This window comes from Gobio gobio, assembly GCF_949357685.1.
Source record: "Gobio gobio genome assembly, chromosome: 17".
Taxonomy (NCBI): Eukaryota; Metazoa; Chordata; class Actinopteri; order Cypriniformes; family Gobionidae; genus Gobio; species Gobio gobio.
In genome coordinates this window covers 7,366,498-7,390,343 of record NC_137110.1, presented here as the reverse complement: position 1 = coordinate 7,390,343, position 23,846 = coordinate 7,366,498, and the positions used below count along the sequence as shown (strand labels likewise).

The 23,846-nt window shown below is 37.0% G+C and overlaps 2 protein-coding genes across 6 annotated transcripts in view; both read left to right on the top strand.

Annotated features, from left to right (window-relative positions):
• Window positions 1–4,222: 4,222 nt before the first annotated feature.
• stx16 (syntaxin 16) lies at window positions 4,223–15,918 on the top strand. 5 transcript variants are annotated; one of them, XM_079841765.1, is made up of 8 exons: window positions 4,223–4,696; window positions 8,525–8,632; window positions 9,222–9,362; window positions 9,525–9,687; window positions 12,340–12,428; window positions 12,802–12,945; window positions 13,574–13,654; window positions 13,828–15,918. In XM_079841765.1, exons 1-8 carry the CDS (start codon window positions 4,565–4,567, stop codon window positions 13,930–13,932), a joined length of 963 nt encoding a protein of 320 aa, XP_079697891.1. In that variant the 5' UTR covers window positions 4,223–4,564; the 3' UTR covers window positions 13,933–15,918. The 5 variants fall into 5 exon arrangements, with proteins under 5 accessions (XP_079697891.1, XP_079697893.1, XP_079697892.1 ...); XM_079841767.1 differs by having other exon boundaries at window positions 4,240–4,707; XM_079841766.1 differs by having other exon boundaries at window positions 4,248–4,645.
• A 563-nt stretch (window positions 15,919–16,481) lies between these two features.
• npepl1 (aminopeptidase like 1) overlaps window positions 16,482–23,846 on the top strand; it is a 9,166-nt gene continuing 1,801 nt past the window's right edge. The window contains exons 1-10 of the mRNA XM_079841292.1: window positions 16,482–17,094; window positions 18,070–18,255; window positions 19,056–19,226; window positions 19,366–19,455; window positions 20,011–20,092; window positions 20,353–20,495; window positions 21,985–22,062; window positions 22,390–22,490; window positions 22,589–22,712; window positions 23,812–23,846. The exon at window positions 23,812–23,846 is cut by the window's right edge and continues 142 nt beyond it. Of these exons, the coding sequence (XP_079697418.1) occupies window positions 16,945–17,094; window positions 18,070–18,255; window positions 19,056–19,226; window positions 19,366–19,455; window positions 20,011–20,092; window positions 20,353–20,495; window positions 21,985–22,062; window positions 22,390–22,490; window positions 22,589–22,712; window positions 23,812–23,846 (1,160 nt within the window). The 5' untranslated portion in view covers window positions 16,482–16,944. The remainder of the gene's footprint in view (window positions 17,095–18,069; window positions 18,256–19,055; window positions 19,227–19,365; window positions 19,456–20,010; window positions 20,093–20,352; window positions 20,496–21,984; window positions 22,063–22,389; window positions 22,491–22,588; window positions 22,713–23,811) is intronic.

Genomic DNA, 23,846 nt, shown 5'->3' with positions numbered 1-23,846 from the left:
TGAAATTTGTCGCATTATGAAAGTAAAATTAATTTAATTCAAAATATAATGAAAATATATATATGCATCACGGTTTCCACAAAAAAGTATATTATATATTAAGGATGATATATCTATTAAAGTACATTAAAGTAAACAAATTGTATGCATCTTATCTCTCTCTCTCTCTCTCTCTCTCTCTCTCTCTCTCTCTCTCTCTCTCTCTATATATATATATATATATATATATATATATATATATATATATATATATATATATATATATATATATATATATATATATACTGTAAAAAAATATATATATATATTTTATATATTATAGGAATATTTTATATACTATAATATATATAATATATTTTATATATATATTTATTTTATATATATATATATTTATTTTATATATATATATATATATATATATAAATATATATATATATACTGTGAAAAATGAATCATGGGTCTTGTAATTTTCACAAAATAAATTGTGTATTTTCTTAATACAATTGTGGTTCAGTGTTGTATAGTAAATATTGAGAACATTTCACTAATAAAACTAAGAGATACATTTTCCTTTTTAAAAAAAGGAAATTTAAACAATTGTGAGGCTTGAATTGAGGAACCGATTAAGCTGATAAAAATAAGGGAAAACAGGCTACCTATTTATTTGAAGAGAATTAGCTCAATTGCGCAGTTTTATTTAGAGACACCATTGTTAGTTCCCAGCATGCTTTGCCAATGGCTGGAAATGGACAGTTGATATTGAAATTAAGTGTTTTTGAGTGAACATCTGTTAATGTTTAATGTTCAGTTATGTTTGACATTTAAAAGAGTTTCTTTATGTTGAAGTTTTGACCGTTAGCATTGTGCAGAAGAGTAGACCTTGTTAGGATGTGGATAACTGCATGTATACTGATATTATAAAGCATGTTGCTTTGTTCAATGAGCAATGATTTTGCTAATGCCAGTACAGTAACAAGTTTGTTCCTGCTTGTGCTGTGCTAGCAGCATACAGCAAATGATGCAGCTATTAGTAGCTCATTCTCATTTGTTGCAAATTGCTGGTTTGGTTTGAAACCCGCCACAAGGTGTCCGGTAAGAGACTTGGTCAAAGATGGTTGAAATATGGGAGTAACCCGTTTATTAGTGATGGTTTTCTATAAACATAAATATACATGATTATAACATTAAATGTTCTAAACAGAAATACACATGATGAATGTTCATTAAAACAACTCGCTATGTCATTCACATAACTCAAAGTCAAATATAAACAGGTAATTTCCATTCTCTAATGTATACCCTTTTCTTTTTTACAGTCAACTTAAAATAAATAAGCACATTTCACTAAAAATATTAAATTAACTTTTTCATAGACTAAATTATTAAGGAGATTTTAAATGATTTATTCAGGTTCCATTAAAAACAAGCCTTAAAAAATATGTGTAATATTCTTTCTCTTTAAAAAAAAAAGTAAATAGCACATATACATTTTGACTATAGAGGTTTTGCTGTGTACACACACACACACACACACGCAGACAAACACACGTTTTCTACATTTAAATTGTAACAATATATCACATTATTAGTTTTTACTGTATTTTTATTAAATCTGAGAAGTGATGTGTAATATGATAAAAATCCACGAGCGTCTTGAACGGTTTAGGCAGTGGATTTGGGTTACAGAGCTGTTCTTCATGTGAAATCCTTGTTACTCTTGGTCACAACTTCTCTTTTCTGTTACTGTCCAGATGAGGTAAAAGACTGCTGGGTTTTGTCTGCTTTATGGCCCCAGTTAACCTCCCTAACATTACTGTGCTCTCCACTTATGAACTTTTATATGCAATATACATTCTGTAGTTGTCTGTTCATGTTCTTATTATATAAACCCTCCGGTTACGTCTGTCTTTTCTCATTCTGCAACCTCAACTTTGTTTTATTAGGCCTTTATATTTTATTTATTATTTTATTATGTATACTCTATTCCAGAATATTCTGTAATCTTGGATCTATTATTGTAGTTTAACTTCCAGCCGTTCACTCACACATATCTTCAAATGATGTTCCTGTGGGGCTGGCTGCTGGTGTTTGGCAGTAAGTCACTGTTCTTTATGTAGCATGGCAGCAGGGCCATTTTCAAGGTTGTTATAAATTGGCAGTTTGCAATAATAATTTCACCAGTCCTGCAGAACATCTTTGAAGGGTCGCCCTAAGATGTACGCTTCTAAGTTATATAGACAGCAGGTCAACAGGGGTGGGCTCTTCTTACGTAAACCCAGCAGATTTGGCATGTCACACTGGTTAGCACATGGAAAATAAAGCAAACTCTCGCTTTCTTTTTTAAAATGTAAACTAGTCAAACTTTTGGACACGCTTATGCATTCTTTATTACTATTTTCCACACTGTAAAAATGATAGTTATGTCAACAAAGCTATGAAAAAACAAACGATAGATAGATATGAGACAGAACAATAGATGGATGAATGGATGGATAGATAGATAGATAGATAGAAAGACAGACAGATAGACAGACGGACGGACAGAACAATAGATGGATGGATGGATGGATGGATGGACGGACAGACAGAACGATAGATAGATAGATAGATAGATAGATAGATAGATAGATAGATAGATAGATAGATAGATAGATAGATAGATAGATAGATAGATAGATAGATAGATAGATAGATAGATAGATAGATAGATAGATAGATAGATAGACGGACAGAACAATAGATGGATGAATGGATGGATAGATAGATAGATAGATAGATAGATAGATAGATAGATAGATAGATAGATAGACAGACAGACAGACAGACAGACAGACAGACAGACAGACAGACAGACAGACAGACAGACAGACAGACAGACAGACAGACAGACAGACAGACAGATGGACGGACAGAACAATAGATAGATAGATAAACAGACAGACAGACAGAACAATAGATAGATAGATAGTCAGACAGACAGACAGACAGACAGACAGAACAAGAGAGAGAGAGAGATGGAGAGAGAGAGAGAGAGAGAGAGAGAGAGAGAGAGAGAGAGAGAGAGAGAGAGAGAGAGAGAGAGAGAGAGAGAGAGAGAGCGAGCGTAAAACACTAGACATGTTTACAGTTTTTCACAGATGGAGTTTAGACACTGTTAAGTGAGATAAATGACTGGTCCTCTGTTGCTCAGCTCATGGGAAAAGCAGCAGCAGTGCAGATCCTCAAAGTCTCCTTCCCACCCAGCCACTGGAGACAGGCATTTTATCATAGTTATCCCTTCAATAGATCCCCAGCTAATAGACATCCATACGTTTTCTACATTTGGAGTAAAAGTTTTTCTTCAAGCGTTCACACAGAGTTTTCCTCATCATCGTCTACGCTGATGTCACTGTGCGTAGGATTTTTCCATGGATTTTTCAGGTAGGAAACACTGCCGCCGTGTGGGGACACTTCAGATGAGACCGTTTCGCAAATGCAGATTGTGGAAATGCCAATTGGCGCCGATTGGCGCACACAGTACTTATACCATGAATTTTACACAAAATTATTTTTATGCTCATATTTGATTTGAAAATGGTTTAAAATGTACCAATACGCATTTATTTATATGGCTTTCAACTAATAAATATATGAGTTTTATATTTTTCCATATTCAAACAAAAAAAGAAAAGGAAATTGGGGTTCACTTATTGATGTACAACATACAAACCAAAATCATCCACAGTAGATAAAACATTCAGTAAAATAAATAAATAAAAGCACTTACTCTAAAGGTCTGTTCACTACAAGGACGATGACTATAATGATATAGTTCTAAAATCGTTCTCAATATTATAGAATGGCAGAGTTCACACCACAGCTATAACGATAACGTTGCAATCATTTTCAGAACGATTTTTTCCAGCTGATGAACGATAAAAACATTGATAGCCAATCAGAATCCATCCTGCTTTAACGAGCTCGCGCACAAGCACGCGTATAACCTTGTAGTTACATCTTTTTAGCTATCGTTCTTGGTGTGAACGCGACTTAACTCTTTAATTTAAACTCTTTAACAAATTAAATAGTTGACTATTAAATAAACAAAGCAACATCAGTTTTACAAATACTGAAGAAATACAATATTGCTTTTATGATGTGATATCTAGTAAATAAAACTATAAGGTAAAACAATAAAATAAAATAAAAAATAACGTCTCTGATTTTTGCATATTCATTGCCCAAAGCGGAAGTTTCGTTGTGACGTCACGTTCACGTATTCCACGTCACGGAAGTTAGAGAAATGATCCATTTGCGACTCAAACCAAGCGGAAAACTTGGGTTGACGGTCTTGTAATGTTGTAGTACTTTACAGGATATAGACTCAGGACTGCATTGGTCTAAAAGAGAGCAGAAAACTCTCGAAATCGGAGGCGCTGAGTTGCTGGCCGAGCCTGCCTGCCGTTTTGCAGGCTAGCTCGCTAGTTGCGTAGCCAGCAGCTGCTGCCTTGACGACGAGCTGAGTAAATAATCTCAAGACAGCCTGTAGTTATTTCATTTTACGGTCCTCTTGTATTGCATAGCCATGGCAACTCGGCGACTAACCGATGCGTTCTTATTAATGCGGAACAATGCAATCCAAAACCGGCAGATTTTGGCTGAGCAAGTGAGTACATACGACCCCCGTCGTACTCTGAATACACGTAGCAATGCTGCGGTGAGTCTAACGTTCATTGTCTGAATTGAATGTTTTCGCGTGTGTGTGTTGGATTCTGAGCTAGCTAGACAACATCCCTAGCTAGTGATGTTTGTTGGTGTCAGTTGTCCAGCAAACCTCAAGTGTTTTGTTTGCTGTGTGCGGAGCTGGCAGGTGTGCGCAAACCAGCTAGCTGACCATGAAACCGTTTCCATACAGTCGCATTTTGATTCAACTCACTCGGGAATGGCAATGAAAACGTGATGGTCGTGCTAGTTTGCCGACGTTTAGATCATCAGTTTATCTGCAGGGAGCATCATGATGCCAGTGACCCCACAATATATATGATCACCCCCTTAAATCTTATTTATACTGTATGTGGAACAATATTAAAAATTCAATTATACATTGAAGTTCATTGGCTTTTATATTGCCATTGTAGCCTAAACAAGTAATGAAAATATTAGCGGGGTAATATTTACTTAGTATTTAGTGTATCATACTTGATATTATGGCATTGTAATGTCAAATTTAGTATACACTACCGTTCAAAAGTTTGGTTTTGGTAAGAATTTTTTTTATGTTTTTGAAAGAAGTCTCTTCTGCTAACCAAGGCTGCATTTATTTGATCAAAAAGCAGTAAAACATTATTATTATTATTATTATTATTAAATATTATAACTAGTGCTGTCAAATCATGTATATATTTAAGAAATATTTGCATGTATATACTGTACATATATATTTATATATATATTTATATCATTTATGTTATATATAATTTTTTTTTTTTAAAGTATGTGCATGCATGTGTTTGTAATTATATATATACATAATAATTATACACACACACATATTATGTAAACAAACTTTGTGATTAATCGCAATTAATCAATTTGACAGCACTAATTATAACACTTTAAAATAACTTTTCTATATACATTTTATAATTAAATGTATTCCTTTTGATCAATTTAATGCATCCTTGCTGAATTAAAGTATTATTATAATTTTTTTTTTAATTGTGTTGACCCTAAACTTTTGAATGGTAGTTTGTGAACTTTTTTGTGAAATTTGTAATTGTGATATAAAATAATTGTATTTAATTATTTATAAATTCTGGTTATCTGGGAGATATTTATATTATGTCAAAGTTAAATTTGTATAAAAATCATAATTTATGCCTCTATATATATCACCTTCCCCTAAATGTCTCTAAGCTGTTATAATACCTGCTTTTAATGCATCATTAATAACTGTAATGCAATTGCTACATTTGTAAAAGGTTTCTGAGACAACTTCACTTTTGTCTAGTTATGTTTTTACCGTTCTAAATAAGACTCCAGAGGAAGGCGGTATGTTTTGTCTTCCAATCTTGCATAGCTAATCTGTAGGAAAGATCTATGGATCACATTTTTCTTTCTCTTTGATGCTGGTGGGCGGCCTGGTATATCCAGCATGATTTTAAATAGTCCTGTATCTTTCTAGGGTATTGATTGGATCTCTACAGTGACAGACATATTGTGTACGTCTGTCAGTGCAATATTTAAAGCTGTGAAGAGCGACAAAGTTACTAGCACGGACGTCATTCCAATCATATATCATGCCTGCTTGTGTTTTGTCTGGTGTAGTGGCTTCATTCCTTACCATCTGCTTGCATGTTGATTTTTCCCTGTTTGCACTTCTTGTGATCCAGCTCTTGCACTGTCTTGCAAAATCCTGACTGAATCTTCTGCCGTGCATTCATTGGTCAGATCTACAGTAATCATGTCACTGTGTTGTTTTGGGATAAAAATAGGATTTATCTTCCAGCTTAATCTTTTATTGCATTTTACAAATTCAGTAACATCGGAATGTGGGTAGATTTTCCAAACCTAATATCTTATCTAGAGAGTTTCTGAATCAGTAGCACAATTATACAGTAGGATTGAGATGTTGAAATTATTGGGCTGGAATGGACAAATCTTACATGCCTTGAAACTTTAAAGCAACGTGATGCATTTTATATACATAATTCACATACATATGTATTTCCATATTCTTCATTAACGTATAAGTAACAATTTGCATGTATTGGTTTTTGTTCCTGATTTGTCCAGTTCTGTCCAAGTCCTGCTGTCAGTCTTTTTGATGCTGATCACTGCTTTTTGTCTTGGGCTCCTCTGCTCTCACTCCTCATGTTCCTCCCCTTCTCTTCTACCTCTCCTCTCATTGGATGGGACTTCACCGGGCTCTTCCAATCACATTAGGAGTTTGATGAGGTAAACTTGATGTTTTAATTTAAGGTTATGGGTAGGTCCGAATCGACATCCCATTGCTAAACTCTGCACCCTTGGTTACGGTTGCTAACTTAGATGAGCTTTACAGAACTTCCTGTTGAAAATAATTCATGTTAATTTACCACAATAAAATGTTTATTGTTCATTTAGGAACGAGGGGATGCATTCAAAACTGTCCAAACACACAGAACTTACATAGACTTTAGAAAAAAGCAGGAGATTGTCTGATGATATAATAGAACAATAGAAGAATTGTTCAATTCCATTTTTAATTAAATTCTTAGTAAAAGGTCAGTTTTTGTGCAGAAATGTAAAACTATCGTTTATATCCTTCACTCCTCGTGTTTTTGTTTATTAAAGGGATAGTTCACCCAGAAATGAAAATTCTGTCATTAATTCCTCACCCTCATGTCGTTCCAAACCCATCAAATTTTCGTTCATCTTCGGAACACAAATAATGATCTTTTTGATGAAATCTGAGAGCTTTCTGTCCCTCCATTGACAGCTACATAACTACCACTTTTACACTTAAAAAAGTTAATAAAGAGATCGTAAAACGAATCCATATGATTTGAGCGGTTTAGCCCAAATTTTCTGAAGAGAGTCGATCTCTTTATATGATGAACAGATTGAATTTAGGCTTTTATTCACATTTAAACATTCATCAACTCATAAACGGAAGCTCAAGCATGTTCGCTTGATGTGTGAGAACCAATGAGGTTCATTCTCATGTGTTACGCAGGTTCGGTTGAGCTTCTGTTTATATTCACTGGTTAAAGCTGCAGTCCGTAACTTTTTTTGGGGTTAAACATTTTCCAAAATCAATTTTTGAGCAAGTACGTGTCCAGCCAGTGTTCAAAACGATCTCCTTACCTTAGCACACAACGGTAAGCTTGTAATAATGTGTTATTTGTGTGGTACTGGAAGGTTTCCATGAGAAATATGAGCTTCCGTCGTTCGTCTTTGCGTCATTACGTCACGTCTGAATACATAAAGGAGTCCGGGCTAGTAGGCTATCCTGTGTGTGGATGCTGCAGGTGGCGGATCGTTTGTGGCCTCTTGTTACAGCAGCTGGAATGTAGTTAAACTTGTCATTTTGATGGCGGCTTGTAATCCAGAAAGTTTAAAACGACAATCATCGTTGTCAACTGGTGTGTTGATAGACAACCCACACATACACCTCGAAACGTCTTCCACGCTGAGGAGCCGCGCCGATTCACAACACACACAACAAAGATAACCCTGCAAATAACTGCAATTTCAGGGTTCAAACAGAGATGGAGACAAAGAGGTTAAACTTACGGACTGCAGCTTTAATATTAATAAGTGAATTAAAGCCTCAATTCAATCTGTAAAGCGATCAAGTTTTACGTGTTTGGTAAGACATGAGGGTGAGTAATTAATGAAAGAAATTTCATTTTTGGGTGAACTATCCCTTTAAAAATTTTCCCTATATTTGATAATGTTTTCATTTACCAATAATAGTACATAATGCAGCTACATTTTGCAGGTTTACTGTATTTAAACTTATTGTACAGATATTCTCAACTGTCTTGTCTCTGTCTGTTAGTTGGCTGATGACCGTATGGCCCTGGTGTCAGGCATTAGTTTGGATCCAGAGGCTGCTATCGGTGTCACGAAGAGACTCCCGCCTAAATGGGTGGAAGGAGTGGATGAGGTAATTAGATTGTTTTAAGCGTTCCTGAATAGAGAGAATGTATGCACTGTTGATCTGTGACATTAGAAGAATGTTCCTGTTTCAAAACAAGTAAAGCTCTACCGATGGCATATGTGGCAATGATTTAGACTCCTCCCTTAGTTTGTTCAAATAAAAGCATGTGAACAGTAGCAGAAACATGCTGTTTGTAAAATTATTAAACTACCATTCAAAAATGTGGGTTTATTAAGATTATTTAGGAAAAATGTATTAAGCAAGGGCATATTAAATTGATCAAAAGTGACTGCTGTCTTGATGAGCATAAGAGACTTCTTTCAAAAACATAAAAAAATCTTATAAACCCCAAACTTTTGAACAATAGTGTATATTAATTCTAAAAAAATATAGTAAATCATTAATTTACTGTTAGGACTACTGTTCTAGGTCATCTTGAACCAATCAATATTTGATTTTCGTCTATTTGATCTTCTATCCATAGTCAACAAAGTATGCCATTTAGAAGTAACATTAAGATGTTAGTTCAGCTGGAATGTTCTTGTCATCTCAGTTTTGATGCAGAGAGTGAACAGTGAGTTCCTTGTTCCCACAGATTCAGTATGAAATCACACGTATTCGTCAGAAGATGAAGGAACTGGCTAGTCTGCACGACAAACACATGAACCGTCCCACGCTGGATGACAGCAGTGAGGAGGAGCATGCCATCGAGATCACTACACAGGAAATTACACAGGTATAATAACACACACACACTCGCACATAAATCATGTTTTATTACAGTGACATCTGTTATAACTGAAGAGGTTGAAGTGGACACAAAAGAAAACTACAGCAATTGATCACTGCACACATCGTAAAACTAAGCAAGTTTCAGCCTCTGCATATGTGTGTGTAGATGTTTCACAGGTGCCAGCGGGCCGTGACGGGGCTGCAGACTCAGAGTCATCACTGTACAGAGCAAGAAAACAGGCTGTTGACCAATGTGGTCTCTTCATTGGCCCAGAGCCTTCAAGAACTGTCAATCAACTTCAGACACACACAATCAGGCTACCTAAAACGTAGGTCTATGCACACAGAAACACAAAATGCAGTAGCATGATGGCAATACAGCTGTGCTTGTGTGTAAGGCGGAGCCGTTTGTTGTGTGCTTGTTTGTTGTAATAAAGTTAATTGTTGGTGGAAAGGAAGAAGACATGGTCGGCGTTAAACTGAGACTCATGGGTTTTATTTTCTCAATAACAAAACAAACTTGCGTCACACGATCTGTCATAAACATATAAACTCAGTCTCTGTAAACACAGTATCGTCCGGCTCTCCTCAGCTGGTCTCCTTCTCCGGCCATTGTTCCAGCGTGGCTTTATCCGGTCTCTCCGCGCCAATTACTACAAGCAGACACAGGTGTTTATCATCATGCACATGACCTACTTATTTACCGCTCCTCTCCAATCTCTCCGTCTGTGCAGACCTCGCAAAACCACCCCCCCCCCCCCCCCTCTCCACATTGGTGTCTGAGGTTATTCTAGGGCTGATAAACTGAAATAACCCAAAATCAAGATTTGGCTTAATGTGATTTATTAAATTGCAAAGTTTTAAATGAATGAGGAGCTGTTAACACTACACCGTTTTCAACTAAAAACTGAACTTTTTATGCACTTTGGCCATTCATTTACATGACAACAGCGTTTTGGGAGCCTGAAAAGGCAAAATTTTGAAAACGGGATTCAAAGTGCAAGTTTTTGAAAACAATATTGTTATCATCTCCTTGTAAACTGCAAAATTACTTAAAAGTGACCTAATGCGCTTGCCTGACGTCGCCATACTCAATTCTAGTCAGTATGAGTCTGATACTGCTCCGTTGGGCTGTGATTATGGGGCGTGTTTCAACCGAACCAGGAAAGACCTCAATTGGATAGACCTACAACCAATCAGAGCAACGCATAACGTTAGTTGTCAACAGAACTCAACTGCATGCATGCTGGAAGAAGTAGAAGAAGAAGATGAGTGTAAACGATCTTTGCCAGTGTTGTAAAGATCAAAACAGGGCAAATACATTAAAGATAATTAAATATGACTATATGCCCAGTCGGAAACTGTCAAAAAACACAGAAAAACTGTCAATCCTTCAGAAAAACACATGCATCATTTTCAATATTAACCGTAAGAATAAGCCCATTTAAGTGCCCAAGATAAGAGATCGGAAGAAGCAATGTAAATAACAGGCATTCACACACAGAGTACTTACCAACATGATCATAATTTTTGAGAGAAATAGTGAAGGTGAATGCATATAAGAACAAGTTCTCCGTTTAGGATTACAACGAATTCAACCCAATCGCTCTTTAGGCAAGGCAAGTTTATTTGTATAGCACATTTCATACACCGTGGCAATTCAAAGTGCTTTACACAGAAAGGAAATAAAAATATTCGTAAGATAATTAAAGACATGTGTGACATGAATGCTTTAATGACATGAATGCTTCCGTTACTGTTGATCATCTGTCCATCATCGTCTAAAGCCCGCCCTGACAATTTGATTGGTCCGAACAGCTTCTGTCCGGGCATAGTTTCTCCACAACGGATCAATTCCAGACCGAAATTCCCAAACTCAAATGTTGTGGGCGGGGCTAAATTCGGCTGGCATCAAGGCTACTAATGCGCATGCATATTGCGTGTTCAGTCTATAGGCACGTAGTGTTTCTTTCGAAGTGACATCGCCAACTACTGGCCTGGCAGCAGAATTTTTTTTTTTTTTTTGTGCGGATGATGAGTGCCCTATAGCCCTGTTTCCACCAAAATTACCTGAACAATTTGTCCAAGGAACTTTTTTCCCAGGAAATCTTTTTTTCCCCCAGACCTGCTGCTGTCTGCGTTTGCCATCACGATCTAAAGTACCATGAAGATTAGCCCGGTGACGTATTTTTTAAACTCCATTGTTGATTTGAATAGCAAACGCCTCTTAATTCACTCACTGCAACAAATTCACTCACTGCAACAGACTTTTAGGTTGAGATAAAATGCTGCGTGAGCTCAACCAATCAGCATATTCAGCGCCCAAGTCCCACCCCTGAAGTTCCTGAACTTTGAAAAAGTACTAACCTGCAAGCAGGGCTGTTTTGAGGGGTAAATCTTTACCTGGAACTTTATTTAGACCCCGATTCCTGCAGTCGAAACACACCAAGTACCACCCCAAAGGTGGAAATGCGGCTTATGGAGTCACTTATAGACTTTCTGCTCGAGGACGCCCTCCGGCTATGAGTATAAATAAAACAGACGTTGCATTATAAGTGTGTACACAATATTTCTCACAACACCTTATTTTGGGTAAAAATAGGAGAATTAATACTTCTCTCTAAAGAAATTTGAAGTAAATCTATGTGAAGAACCTTACATAAACCTTTTTCTTCAGTGTAGAGAAGTGTACAGGACTTTTTTTCTCTCAAGTGGATTCATAAGATTTCCTGACAAAAAATAAGAAGTTACACTCAGATTTTTATCATAATAATAATCATTATAATAAAACTTTTGACATTCCTAATGATCAACCAAAACAGACGGATGTTGTTCGGATTGTGATTAGTGATATTGGCATATACAAACAAAACTGACTTTTTTATTAGCTTCCATTCATCCTTAAATTGAGGCTCTTAGAAATACAAAATGCTGACATTTTTCGCTGTTTGCTCAGTTCTTTGATTTGCTTTCATTTTCAGGCATGAAAAACCGTGAAGAAAGATCCAAGCACTTTTTTGACTCTGGTCCTCTTGTGGAGGAAGATGAAGATATTGCGTTATATGACAGAGTGAGGATGTTTTACAAATACTCTACATTTCCCTATTTCTTTCATCACTAATTCCAAATGTTTAAGTATTTATACTACATGGCACATATTAGTATCAGCCAATCTGTGTAAAAAAAAAAAAAAAAGATTGGCACTATTGTTGGAAGCAGATATCCATTTCAAAAATCATACTTTTATATCAAAACTATTAAACACTTATATTATCATGTTTTGATGCCTAATGTCCTTTTGAAGCTTGTAAATTCTAAATTCCAGACCTTTCGAGTGAATGCTGTATAGATTTATATTCGATATTGGCCATAATACACGATATTGGTCAGTACACGTTTGATATCTGTCTGTGTGTGAATAAGTGTCTTTCTCACTCTCTTAGGGATTCACAGATGACCAGCTAGTTCTGGTTCAGCAGAACACAGTGATAGTAGAAGAGCGGGAGAGAGAAATTCGACAGATTGTCCAGTCCATCTCTGACCTTAATGAGATATTTCGAGATCTCGCTGGAATGGTTGTTGAACAGGTCAGTGTTCTTCATAATGGAAAAAATATTAAATAGATCAGGTTCCATCTTAAAACTCCTATTTTAGATTCTTGATATATATATTTACACACACACCTGACCAAACACACAGTACCGGTCAAAAGTTTGGAAACATTACTCATTTTAATGTTTTTGAAAGAAGTCTCTTATGCTCATCAAGCCTGCATTTATTTGATCAAAAATACAGGAAAAAGTTTGTAATATTGTGAAGTATTATTTCTATATTATCTATTTTGCTATACTTTAAAATATAATGTATTTCTGTGAAGCAAAGCTGAACTTTCATCAGCCATTAGAAATCATTCTAATATGATTATTTATTATCAATGTTGGAAATAGCTGCTTATTATTTTTTTTATGACCTGTGATTACTTTTTTCGGGATTCTTCAAATAAATGCAGGTTTGATGAACATAAGAGACTTCTTTCAAAAAATGTGTAATGTTTCTAAACTTCTGACTGGTACTGTATCTATACAATTTGGGTGGAAAACTAATTTAATATGAATTGTATAAGAATTATTAAATAATTTTCACAAGCTAGGGAGCTGATCGAGACAGAGCAGGGTTGAAGACCTCTGCATTAATGTCAATGTATATTCAATTCAGGGCACAGTTCTCGACAGAATCGACTTCAATGTGGAGCAAGCGTGTGTCAAAACAGACGAGGGGTTACAGCAGCTGCAGAAGGTGAGGCCCTTATCAAGCCTGATGATGTGTTAAGCAACAAGTCAAGGGTTAATTGCTTACATTTACTTGTTGTGTAATATTAATGTACTTTGTAATATCCACATGACAGTTTACAAGTAATATTGCATAGAAAAGATAAAAAGCACACTCAATTTTTCTTTTTTCCTTGTTAGGCTGAACAGTACCAGAAGAAAAACCGCAAGATGTTGGTCATTTTAATTCTCTTTGTCATAGTTGTTGTTCTAATACTTATTCTGTTCGGGACAAAGTTTAGATGAATCATTCCATGGCCTCTAGGAGGGATCTACCTGTATGTATGAGGAAAAAAAAGTGTGTGTGTGTGTGTGTGTGTGAGTGGGTATGCATGCTGACGTTCAAGAATATTGTTTGAGGGTGGATTATTTGTCGAACGGATAGTGCTTCTGTTTTAAAATGCTACACAACAAAAGGAAGCAGATCAGGACGCCCACTGCTGGCCACCGAGTTTGGAGACAGTTCATGTGTTTAATTCTGCAGTGTTAGCCCTCAGGTTCCTTTCAGTTGTCACCAGAGGGCAGATTTTCTTCATTTGTCCCGCACAAGCACAGCACTGAGTGTGGATGCATGTCTCAACCGCCCTTGTCATCTATTTTGATGAGTAAACAGGAAGACGATGGGAAAAGATAAGGTATCCTCAGAGGTCTGTAGCTCTCCTTGAAGATGATCAGTGTTTGAGTGAATCTCTTTAAAAGAATGTCCTGGTCGTATTTCACCCCAAAAGAACGAACTATGAAATTATATATTTGCTAAAAACCTTGTTAATACTTCATATTGTCTTATTATTTATTTCTTTTTGCACTGTGAATCACATTTCCCCTCTCAGTTCTCATTACTGTAATACAGAATAAAGCGAAAATTAAAAAGTACAGTTTCAGTATTACAGTATTTTTACTGTATAACAATGATACTAATCTACTGGGAATCTCCATTAAGAATAATGTAAAGTAAGCAGGAATGAGCTTAATGGCCATCCAAATACATTTTCAAACTTAATATATGTTCTTTTGAATTTGGGGTTAAATTTCACCTGAACAGGTTTTCAAAAGAGTCACACTTTCTTGATTTCAGTGTCTACAGTGAAACCTCACAAACCATCTTCCAGTGAAAGCTGCCTTTGAATCAGATCTTGCTTGTAGGTTAGGATGTGTGTGTGTGCTTAATGTTAAGTCACAAAGTCTGTGTTTTTCCGCAACTCAATCTTTTTGGAATTTCCACTTTTGTGTGTGTGTGAGAGAAGCACTGACACTCCAATCAACCATGGAGGAAGTTGAAGAATCAGGAACACATAGTCGAAGCATGTTCTTTCTACAAAACTTTTAATTTTTTTTATTTTATTTCTATGAGGTAAAAAGTTTAGCATTGGGATTATGACAGGTAATGAATGAACTGAATGTTACATTGTCCTTTATGAGCGTTCATAACTGAGCGTTATTTCCTCTGCTCAGGTCGGCGGAGGCGTATAATATACCATCATGTGTTTGTCTGTTTTAATGGCAGTGTTGTTGTCATGATATCAGTATAATTTCAGTGATTTATTCAGCGAAACGCGGGAGTGATTCATCAAGATTTGTTTGCTTCACTCTGTTCCTTGCCTTAAAGTGTGGACATCTGTGCTCTAAACTTGGATGTCTTTTTAAAAGCTTTGCTTGTCCATGTTTCATTGGTGTTGTCACAACAGTCTGACCTTTGATATTAGACTGAACTTTGACCTTCAGTCCCAGACTGAAGCTCGGTCAGGTCTGCTGACTGACTGTACAACTACTGTCCCCTGTACAAGATGAAATTATTTATTTTAGATGCAAATACGTGTACAGAGTTTATGGAGTTCTATTGTTGTCCGTTGGTAGCAATGTCTGGAGCCTGGGCTGTCTATTTTCTTTGTTTTGTTTTTTTCTATGTTGTAATGATGATTTACCTTTTTCTGTCCTTTCAAAAATCAATTCCTGTTGGCTTTTGTAAAGGGTAATTGCACCACTACTGTATGATGGGGTAAAATTATTAAGTTGACCATGATCCAGAGACAGTTTGTTCTTGTTATTTTAGAAGGTAAGAAGAAAATATAACCGCACATTCAAGGCTTAAATCCATTTCTTGTGGTTTTCTCCATGGTTTTGGCGTGAAACCCAGTGTGAATATTATATTTTTCTGCCATTACGGTACTACTGTATGCTATCTGAACCTTCTGTAAACATGTTTTTAATGAAATTAAAACAAATATATATACAAAAGACACACGTTGTGTGGTATTTGATATATGCACTTTATAAATAAGCTATCCGTCAAAAGGGTACATTTTTGATCCCCTTTTTTAACCAATTCGACCAGTGTTGGGAAAAGTTACTTTTTAAAAGTAATGCATTACAATATTGCATTTCTCCCTTAAAAAAATAACTAATTCTGTTACTTTTTATGGTAAGTAATGTTACGTTACTTTTTATTACTGGGACGGACTTTCTTGTTTGTTTTTTTAATAACAAAATGTTTCTGTTTTTGGCAAATGTAAAGGCCCTTTCACACCAAAAGTGAAATAAATAAGCCTCAGGCTGAAAGGAATGCGAATTGATTTCTCTCAACATGGGGACAGAAGAGCCATCAGTCAATAAATGGAAAAACAAAGTTACTTGTGTTAATTTGATAAAGTAACTCAGGTATTTAGTTGTAAATTTAAAAGTAATGCGTTACTTGAAAAAAGTAATCTGATAATGTAACTCAAGTTACTTGTAATACAAGTCACATCAAGTAGGCTACATCAAGTTACATCACACCCAACACTGATTATCACCTTACTAAGACATTATATTGAACAATGTCATATTGGAAGGTGTCGAGTGACAACTGATATGTATATGCAGTTTATGTAAGAAGTCTGCTGTTCTGTCATGAAGATCTCACGGATTTAAATTACATTACAAGACGAATTTCATCTTGGTTTTTGGCCGTAAATATCAGCGACTGCACCAAATTTCATATTTGCTCAGTTGGTCATAGTTTAAAATGTGTTTATGCCTCTTATTATGTGTTTAAATGACACAACATGACGTAGTATTCGTACTACAAGATACTTCAACTAATGTTAGTACAGGATTACGTTTTTTGCCTTTTTATTCGCACGTTATTGTTCGAAAAAAACTGGGGGGAAATATGTAGATTTAAATAAATAAATAACGCGCTCAGCACAATTAAGGGCTCGCGAGACGGACAGGAAGGTTAAAGGTCATCTTCCTTCTGAGAGACCGTCATTCGGGTGGAAGATGGCGAATGTTCTGCTCGAGTTCAAGGCTTCTGCCGGGGACTCAGAGCCACAAAGCCGCCCGGTCCTAATCGTCGGCCAGCTCACCAATCTGCAACAGATCAACTGGACCCAGGTGAAAGGGAAACTGCAGCCAGTGGTCACAAAAGAGGTACGTAATGTTTAATAAAAAGTAGCTCAGCTTGTAAACACAATGACGTTAGCTCACCGGCTAAAGTTAGGGAGAAATCTCACTAGTGTTGTGTAACAGACCGCTAATCTGCATTTACTAATGGAAACGAATATATACATGTGTAAAAGATAATTAAAATCAGTTTAACGAGTTATTATTCTTGATTGGCTCTTAATTGAATGAAATATGACTCTTATTTTACAGTCATAATAATCTGTTTTCCACTAACAAAAGGTACCCTGGTGTCCCTGTCTATTGATATTGGATATGACAAGTCATGTTTTTCTGGAGATATACAAGAGTAATGACCTGGTATTCTTTGAAATATAAAGACCATTGCAATATTATGGTATTAGGGTAACGTAATTCCAGCTATATTTAATACAACTTACACCATGGTAATAGTATTGCTATGGTATTTTGGACATGGTAATATCTGTGATATTCTTTAACATGTTTGGGAGCACAATGTTTAAGAATATAATCAGCACATCTGACATTATTACTGTCATACAGCAATAGTACATCATGTTGTGTTAGTAATATTAGTAACTGTCAAGTGAACATTTATCATCATCAAGGTTTCCTGACAGACCTGACAGTCTGGATTGTTTCGAGTTGTTGCCTGTACATGTATGATCTATATCAGGGGTGGTGAACGTCGGTCCTGGAGATCCTCAGTCTTGCAAAGTTCAGCTCCAACCCTGATAAAGCTCACCTGCCTGTAGCTTTCTAGTAACCCTTCAGACCTTGATTAGCTTGGTCAGGTGTGTTTGATTACAGTTGAAGCGAAACTATGCAGGACTGTGGCTCTCCAGGACCGACGTTCGCCACCCCTGATCTATATGATGTTATTTTTCTTCACACTGTATTAGGTTTCAGGTACACTAGCAAATAATATTGCATTATACTACCATTTTTGTTTATGTGTGCTGTGTCTGTATTTGCATTCAGATATGGCAGGCGGCTTTGTCTTCTCTCAACCCCAACCCTACGGATAGTTGCCCGCTGTATTTGAGTCATGCAGCCGTGGCAGCCCTTCCTTCACGGGTCAGCCGTCACAACAGCCCATCATCTGCCCACTTCCTCACCCGTCTGGTCCGAACCTGCCTGCCTGCCGGCAACAAACGCTGCATTGTGGTCAGTCTCATTTCACACCATTATTCATTTGCTTATAACTCTTTTTGGGTCCCTCTTCGTCGTTTTTCCTATAAAACGTAGTCCTTTTGTATAAATAGTGTTTCAGACTGCATTGGTCTTGATAGCTTGTTGCTTAATGGTTAGTCTTTATTTCCTTTTTCTGTTGTTCCTAATTTCCATGTGATTTGTACAATCTCTGTTTCTCCTTCTCCCTCATTTGATTACAGATACTGCAGAAAATGATTGATCATGTTTATAGTTTAAGATTGAACTTTGGTCTGCTCTGTATTTTCTACTGCACAAGAGGTGTGATAAACAAGCAAAAATTAAATTATTCTATGCACTTGGATAGTCCTTCAACTAATCAGACCACAAGAGGCGTGATCAACGGGCAACGACCCATCGCTTCTCTATCCGTCATCGTGATAATCCCTCCAATAGCGCGCCAAGTGGATAAGCCAGTCTGTGATTGATTGGTTCCTGCAAAAGTGTAACAGAAGCAGTAGAAATGAATGTACAGGTTTCCAGACTGAGTTGCACGGCGGAATCAAATCGCCGACAGATCAGGCTGGGTTTACCCAGTCTAGTTTATAGTAAGACATAATTTCATTTGCAACAGAAAATGGTAAACATTAAAATGCGTAAAAGTGTTTCAAACAAAGTATAGCCTTAACACGTTAAACGTTACAATTTGTAGTTATTTTCTATTGCAATCAGTATTATCCCACAAATGCTGTTGATGCCACTTGAAACATTTCCTCAAATTTCCCGTTCGCTAAAATGGTATGTTGGCTTCTCAGATGGTGTGCGAGCGCTCTGATGTGTTCGCATCAGCGTGTGCCATTGCCCGAGCTTTCCCGCTGTTCACCCGCCGCTCGGCGTCTTCTCGCAGGACAGAGAAGAAGCACGTCACTGTGGAGTTTGTGTCTGTGGGTCAGGACAACGGCCCTCTGGAGGTCTCCACACTGGAGGTAAAGTGCTCAGATCTACTTCCTCATGCCACAGATCAAGTTAGCTACCCTTACAATCAGCTCAAGCCAATGTTACTAGTTCATATGTGTATGCATCATTGTATTACATCCGTATGAATGTGCAAGTGTTTGGTTCCAGTGTCTTGCCAATGCAGCGGATGGAATTCGTCTGGCTGCTCGAATCGTGGACACTCCATGCAGTGAGATGAATACTGATGACTTCCTGGAGGCAAGCGGGTTTCCTCTGTGTTTGTATATCTCTGTGAAACACTGCTTTTAGTATTATTTATATACTGTTATGGATTTTATTAATATTTAGAATTAGCTTTTATTTTTATGTTTTAGTTTGTTTTAGTAGATTTGTTAAAGGCCATTATTATTTTATTTTTTTGTAACACTACAATAAGCTTTCATTAGTTATTGATTAATGTTAGTTATTGCATTAACAATGAACAATACATTTGTTACAATATTTATTCATCTTTGTTAATGTTTGTAAAAATACAACTGTTCTTTTTATCATGTTAGCTCAGGTAATATGAACAGATACAACTTTTGATCATATTAATGTATTAGTAAATGCTGAAAATAACTAAGATTAATAAATGCTTTAGAACTATTTGTCATTGTTAGTTCATGTTAACAAATGGAACCTTACTGTAAAGTTTAATTTATATTTGAGGTAGTTTAAATTTTTCAGTTAATATTTTATATTTTACTTTATTTCAATGAACTAACATATTATTGCTGAAATGGTCTTGATATTTTATGCAATCTTCTGCAGGAGATCAAGGCTGTGGGGATCGGCTTGGGCATCACTCCAACTATAATTAGAGGAGAAGAACTGAAACAAAAGGGCTTTGGAGGTAGTCATGAGTTTGTTCTTTAAAGTCAGCAGATTGCAACATTTTCTGATCTATGATGGAAAAAAGATGAGCTTGCGTTCTCGTTGTAACTAGATCTTGATGAGTCATTGGATATGTTATTTTACAGCTGCTGACTTAGGGCTTTAGAAGCTTTTCTGGCATGTAAAGGAATATTGTGCATGTCATTTTAAGCTTGAAAATGCAAATGATTGTCACTTTTTGTGCATATGTTCATGTGTGCAAAATCACTCTCTCTTTAGGCATCTACGGAGTTGGTAAAGCTGCCCAGCATCCTCCTGCATTGGCTGTTCTTAGCCACACCCCCTCAGGTGCCACACAGACCATTGCCTGGGTGGGCAAGGGCATTGTCTACGACACCGGTGGTCTCAGCATCAAGGGCAAAGTAAATACTGCACCTCAATGTCAGCCTAGTGCACTAAAAGATGGGCAGAATGCTCAATATGTTTTTTAAAAGGGAAGTGTGTAATTTTTGGGGGGTATTGATTTTAAACCCATTCCTATCTTAATGTGCAGCATATACTATAAATAAATAAAAAATGCTATCAGAGTGGAAGTTCGTCATACCAAAAAAGTCAGATATTTTGCAATGCCGCACAGAAATGACACACTTCACCTTTAAACACCACGTTATACACTATATTACCAAAAGTATTGGAACACCCCTCCAAATCATTGAATTCAGGTGTTCCAATGCATGCAGACGTTTCTATAAACATTTGTGAAAGAATGGGTCGCTCTCAGTGAACTCAAGCGTGGCACCATGATAGGTTGCCACCTGTGCAATAAATCCATTCGTGAAATTTCTTCACTACTAAATATTCCACGGTCAACTGTTAGTTGTATTATAACAATGTGGAAGCAATTGGGAACAACAACACCTCAGCCTTGAAGTGGTTGGCCATGTAAAATCACAGAGCGGGGTCAGCGCATGCTGAGGTGGACAGTACGCAGAAGTCTGCAACTTTCTGCAGAGTCAATAGCTACAGACCTCCAAACTTCCTGTGGCCTTCAGATTAGCTCAAGAACAGTGCATAGAGAGCTTCATGGAATGGGTTTCCATGGCCGAGCAGCTCATCCAAACCTTGCATCACCAAGTGCAATGCAAAGCGTGGGATGCAGTGGTGTAAAGCACGCCTCCACTGGACTCTAGAGCCAACGTGTTCTCTGGAGTGACCAATCACACTTCTGTCTGGCAATCCAATGGATGAGTCTGGGTTTGGCGGTTGCCAGGAGAACGGTACTTGCCTGAATGCATTGTGCCAAGTGTAAAGTTTGGTGGAGGAGAGATTATGGTGTGGGGTTGTTTTTCAGGAGTTGGGCTTGGCCCCTTAGTTCCAGTGAAAGGAACTCTTAATGCTTCAGCATACCAAGACATTTTTGGACTATTTCATGCTCCCAACTTTGTGGGAATAGTTGGGGACGGCCCCTTCCTGTCCCAACATGACTGCGCACAAGTGCACAAAGCGTCAGTCCATAAAGACATGGATGAGTGAGTTTGGTGTGGATGAACTTGACTGGCCTGCACAGAGTCCTGACCTCATCCCGATAGAACACCTTTGGGTTGAATTAGAGCGGAGACTGAGAGCCAGGCCTTCTCATCCAACATCAGTGCCTGACCTCACAAATGCGCTTCTAGAAGAATGATCAAAAATTCCCATAAACACACTCCTAAACCTTGAGTTGAAGCTGTTAGAGCTGCAAAGGGTGGGCCAACTCCATATTAAACCCTATGGATTAAGAATTGGATGTCATTAAAAGTTAATGTGCATGTTAAGGCAGGCGTCCCAAAACTTTTGGCAATCTAGTGTATATGCAATGACACCATTTAAGATTTATTGATTTTTACATTTTAATTTTTCCTCCTCTTATAGACCACAATGCCAGGAATGAAGAGGGACTGTGGAGGAGCGGCGGCCGTTTTAGGAGCTTTTAAAGCTACTGTTAAACAGGTACTGCAAAGAGATTTACAGCTGGTATTAATCCCAAATGCGTCCACAGTGACAATCTAATATTTGTTTATGGGAGGGTGTTTGATTTCATGACTGGACACATTTAAATGTCTGACGTCAATATACCAGAGGTGTTCTGTGAAGTTATATGTGTGTATACGCACTACCATCCCAATGTTTGGAGTTGCTAAGATTTTAGTGTTTTTGATAGTCTCTTTTACTCACCATGGCTGCGTTATTTTGATCAAAAATACAGTAATATTGTGAAATATTATTGCAATTTAATACATGTTTAAAATGCCATGTATTCCTGTGATTTTGTCTCAGGGCTTTAAAGACAACCTTCATGCAGTCTTCTGCCTGGCTGAGAACTCTGTGGGACCTACAGCCACTCGACCAGATGATATACACACTCTGTACTCTGGAAAGTAAGTGTAGGCATGTCAACTATTGATGTGTAACTGGTTGTCTTATCCAGCCACATGCACTTTGACTAAAACTGAGGTGTGTTTCCATTGTTTCTCAGGACGGTGGAGATAAACAACACCGATGCTGAAGGGAGGCTGGTGCTCTCTGATGGTGTTGTATATGCAAGCAAAGATCTCTCTGCGGACATCATACTGGACATGGCAACGCTGACCGGCGCTCAGGTGTGTTCCTGCTGACACATGATCTTTTCTGTTCTTAAGCCTGAAAAGATAATTCCATATTAAATGTCCAAGCAGTCATCTTCAATGAGATATGTGTGTACAAGTTTTGACCGTAACAAGATCTCGTATATTGATATAAAGTGTTTGAGACAAGATTTCTGGGCCAGCTTTTTTTTCAAGCTAAGCGTAAAAAGAGAATTTAATATGTCACATGATATCAGGAAAAACTGGAGGACATCCAGAACCCAAACCACTTCTCTGTTTGTCAGCTAACACATTGCAGTTTTAAACCGCTTTATGGCTGTTGCACTTTGGATCTTAGCAAAATCTGGTTACTTCTTAACTTAGTACTTGTGTGTTCATAATCATGTGATGGAGCCTTTTGTCTTTAAGAGTGCACACTGAATCACAAGGGGATTTTTGTCAGCACCAGTGAGGATCTCTGATTAAAATGCATGACAAACTTCGTCTTTGTCATGCATTTTAGTCACAGAGATCCTCACTAGTGCTGATAAAAAACCCTTTGAATATTATGATGATCGGTGTTGCTGATCTACTTTTGTTCAGCAAGGATGCATTACATTTATCAAAAGGGACAGTAAAGGCATGTGTATTGTTAAAAAATATTCATATTTTAAACATATGCTGTTCTTTAGGAGAATCCTGTTATAAAATATATTACGATTTCCACCAAAAAAATGAAGCAGCACAACTGTTTTCAACATTGCCAATATAAAAAAAAAATCTTGAGCAAATCATGATGCTAGAATGATTTCTGAAGGATTGTGACACTGAAGACTATGTAATTATGCTTAAAATTTAGCTTTGCATCACAGAAATGTAACAATACATCTTTACTATGTTTTAAGAAATTGGTGAGCATAAGAGGACTTGTAATATTACAGAGCACAATATCTGATCTGTAGTGTATATATTGTATTTTATATCAACATGTGATTTCGTTCTTGTATGGAATTGTAACCTTTTTTTGTCTTTTAACCATTTAATTCCCAATCAAAGAAATCAAGTCCCACCCTACTCAAACACTGTGTCTCTCCTGCTGTATGTTGCCCTGAATGTCTGCTGTTTCCTCTGGTAGGGAATCTCCACAGGGAAGCATCACGCTGCTGTGAT

Excerpts from the sequence above, each read along its gene's own strand:
- stx16 (XM_079841765.1), top strand. The coding sequence starts at position 4,565 with ATGGCAACTCGGCGACTAACCGATGCGTTCTTATTAATGCGGAACAAT. Across the intron at positions 8,633-9,221 it reads GGGTGGAAGGAGTGGATGAG|ATTCAGTATGAAATCACACG; the intron begins GTAATTAGATTG and ends TTGTTCCCACAG. Across the intron at positions 12,429-12,801 it reads ATATTGCGTTATATGACAGA|GGATTCACAGATGACCAGCT; the intron begins GTGAGGATGTTT and ends TCACTCTCTTAG.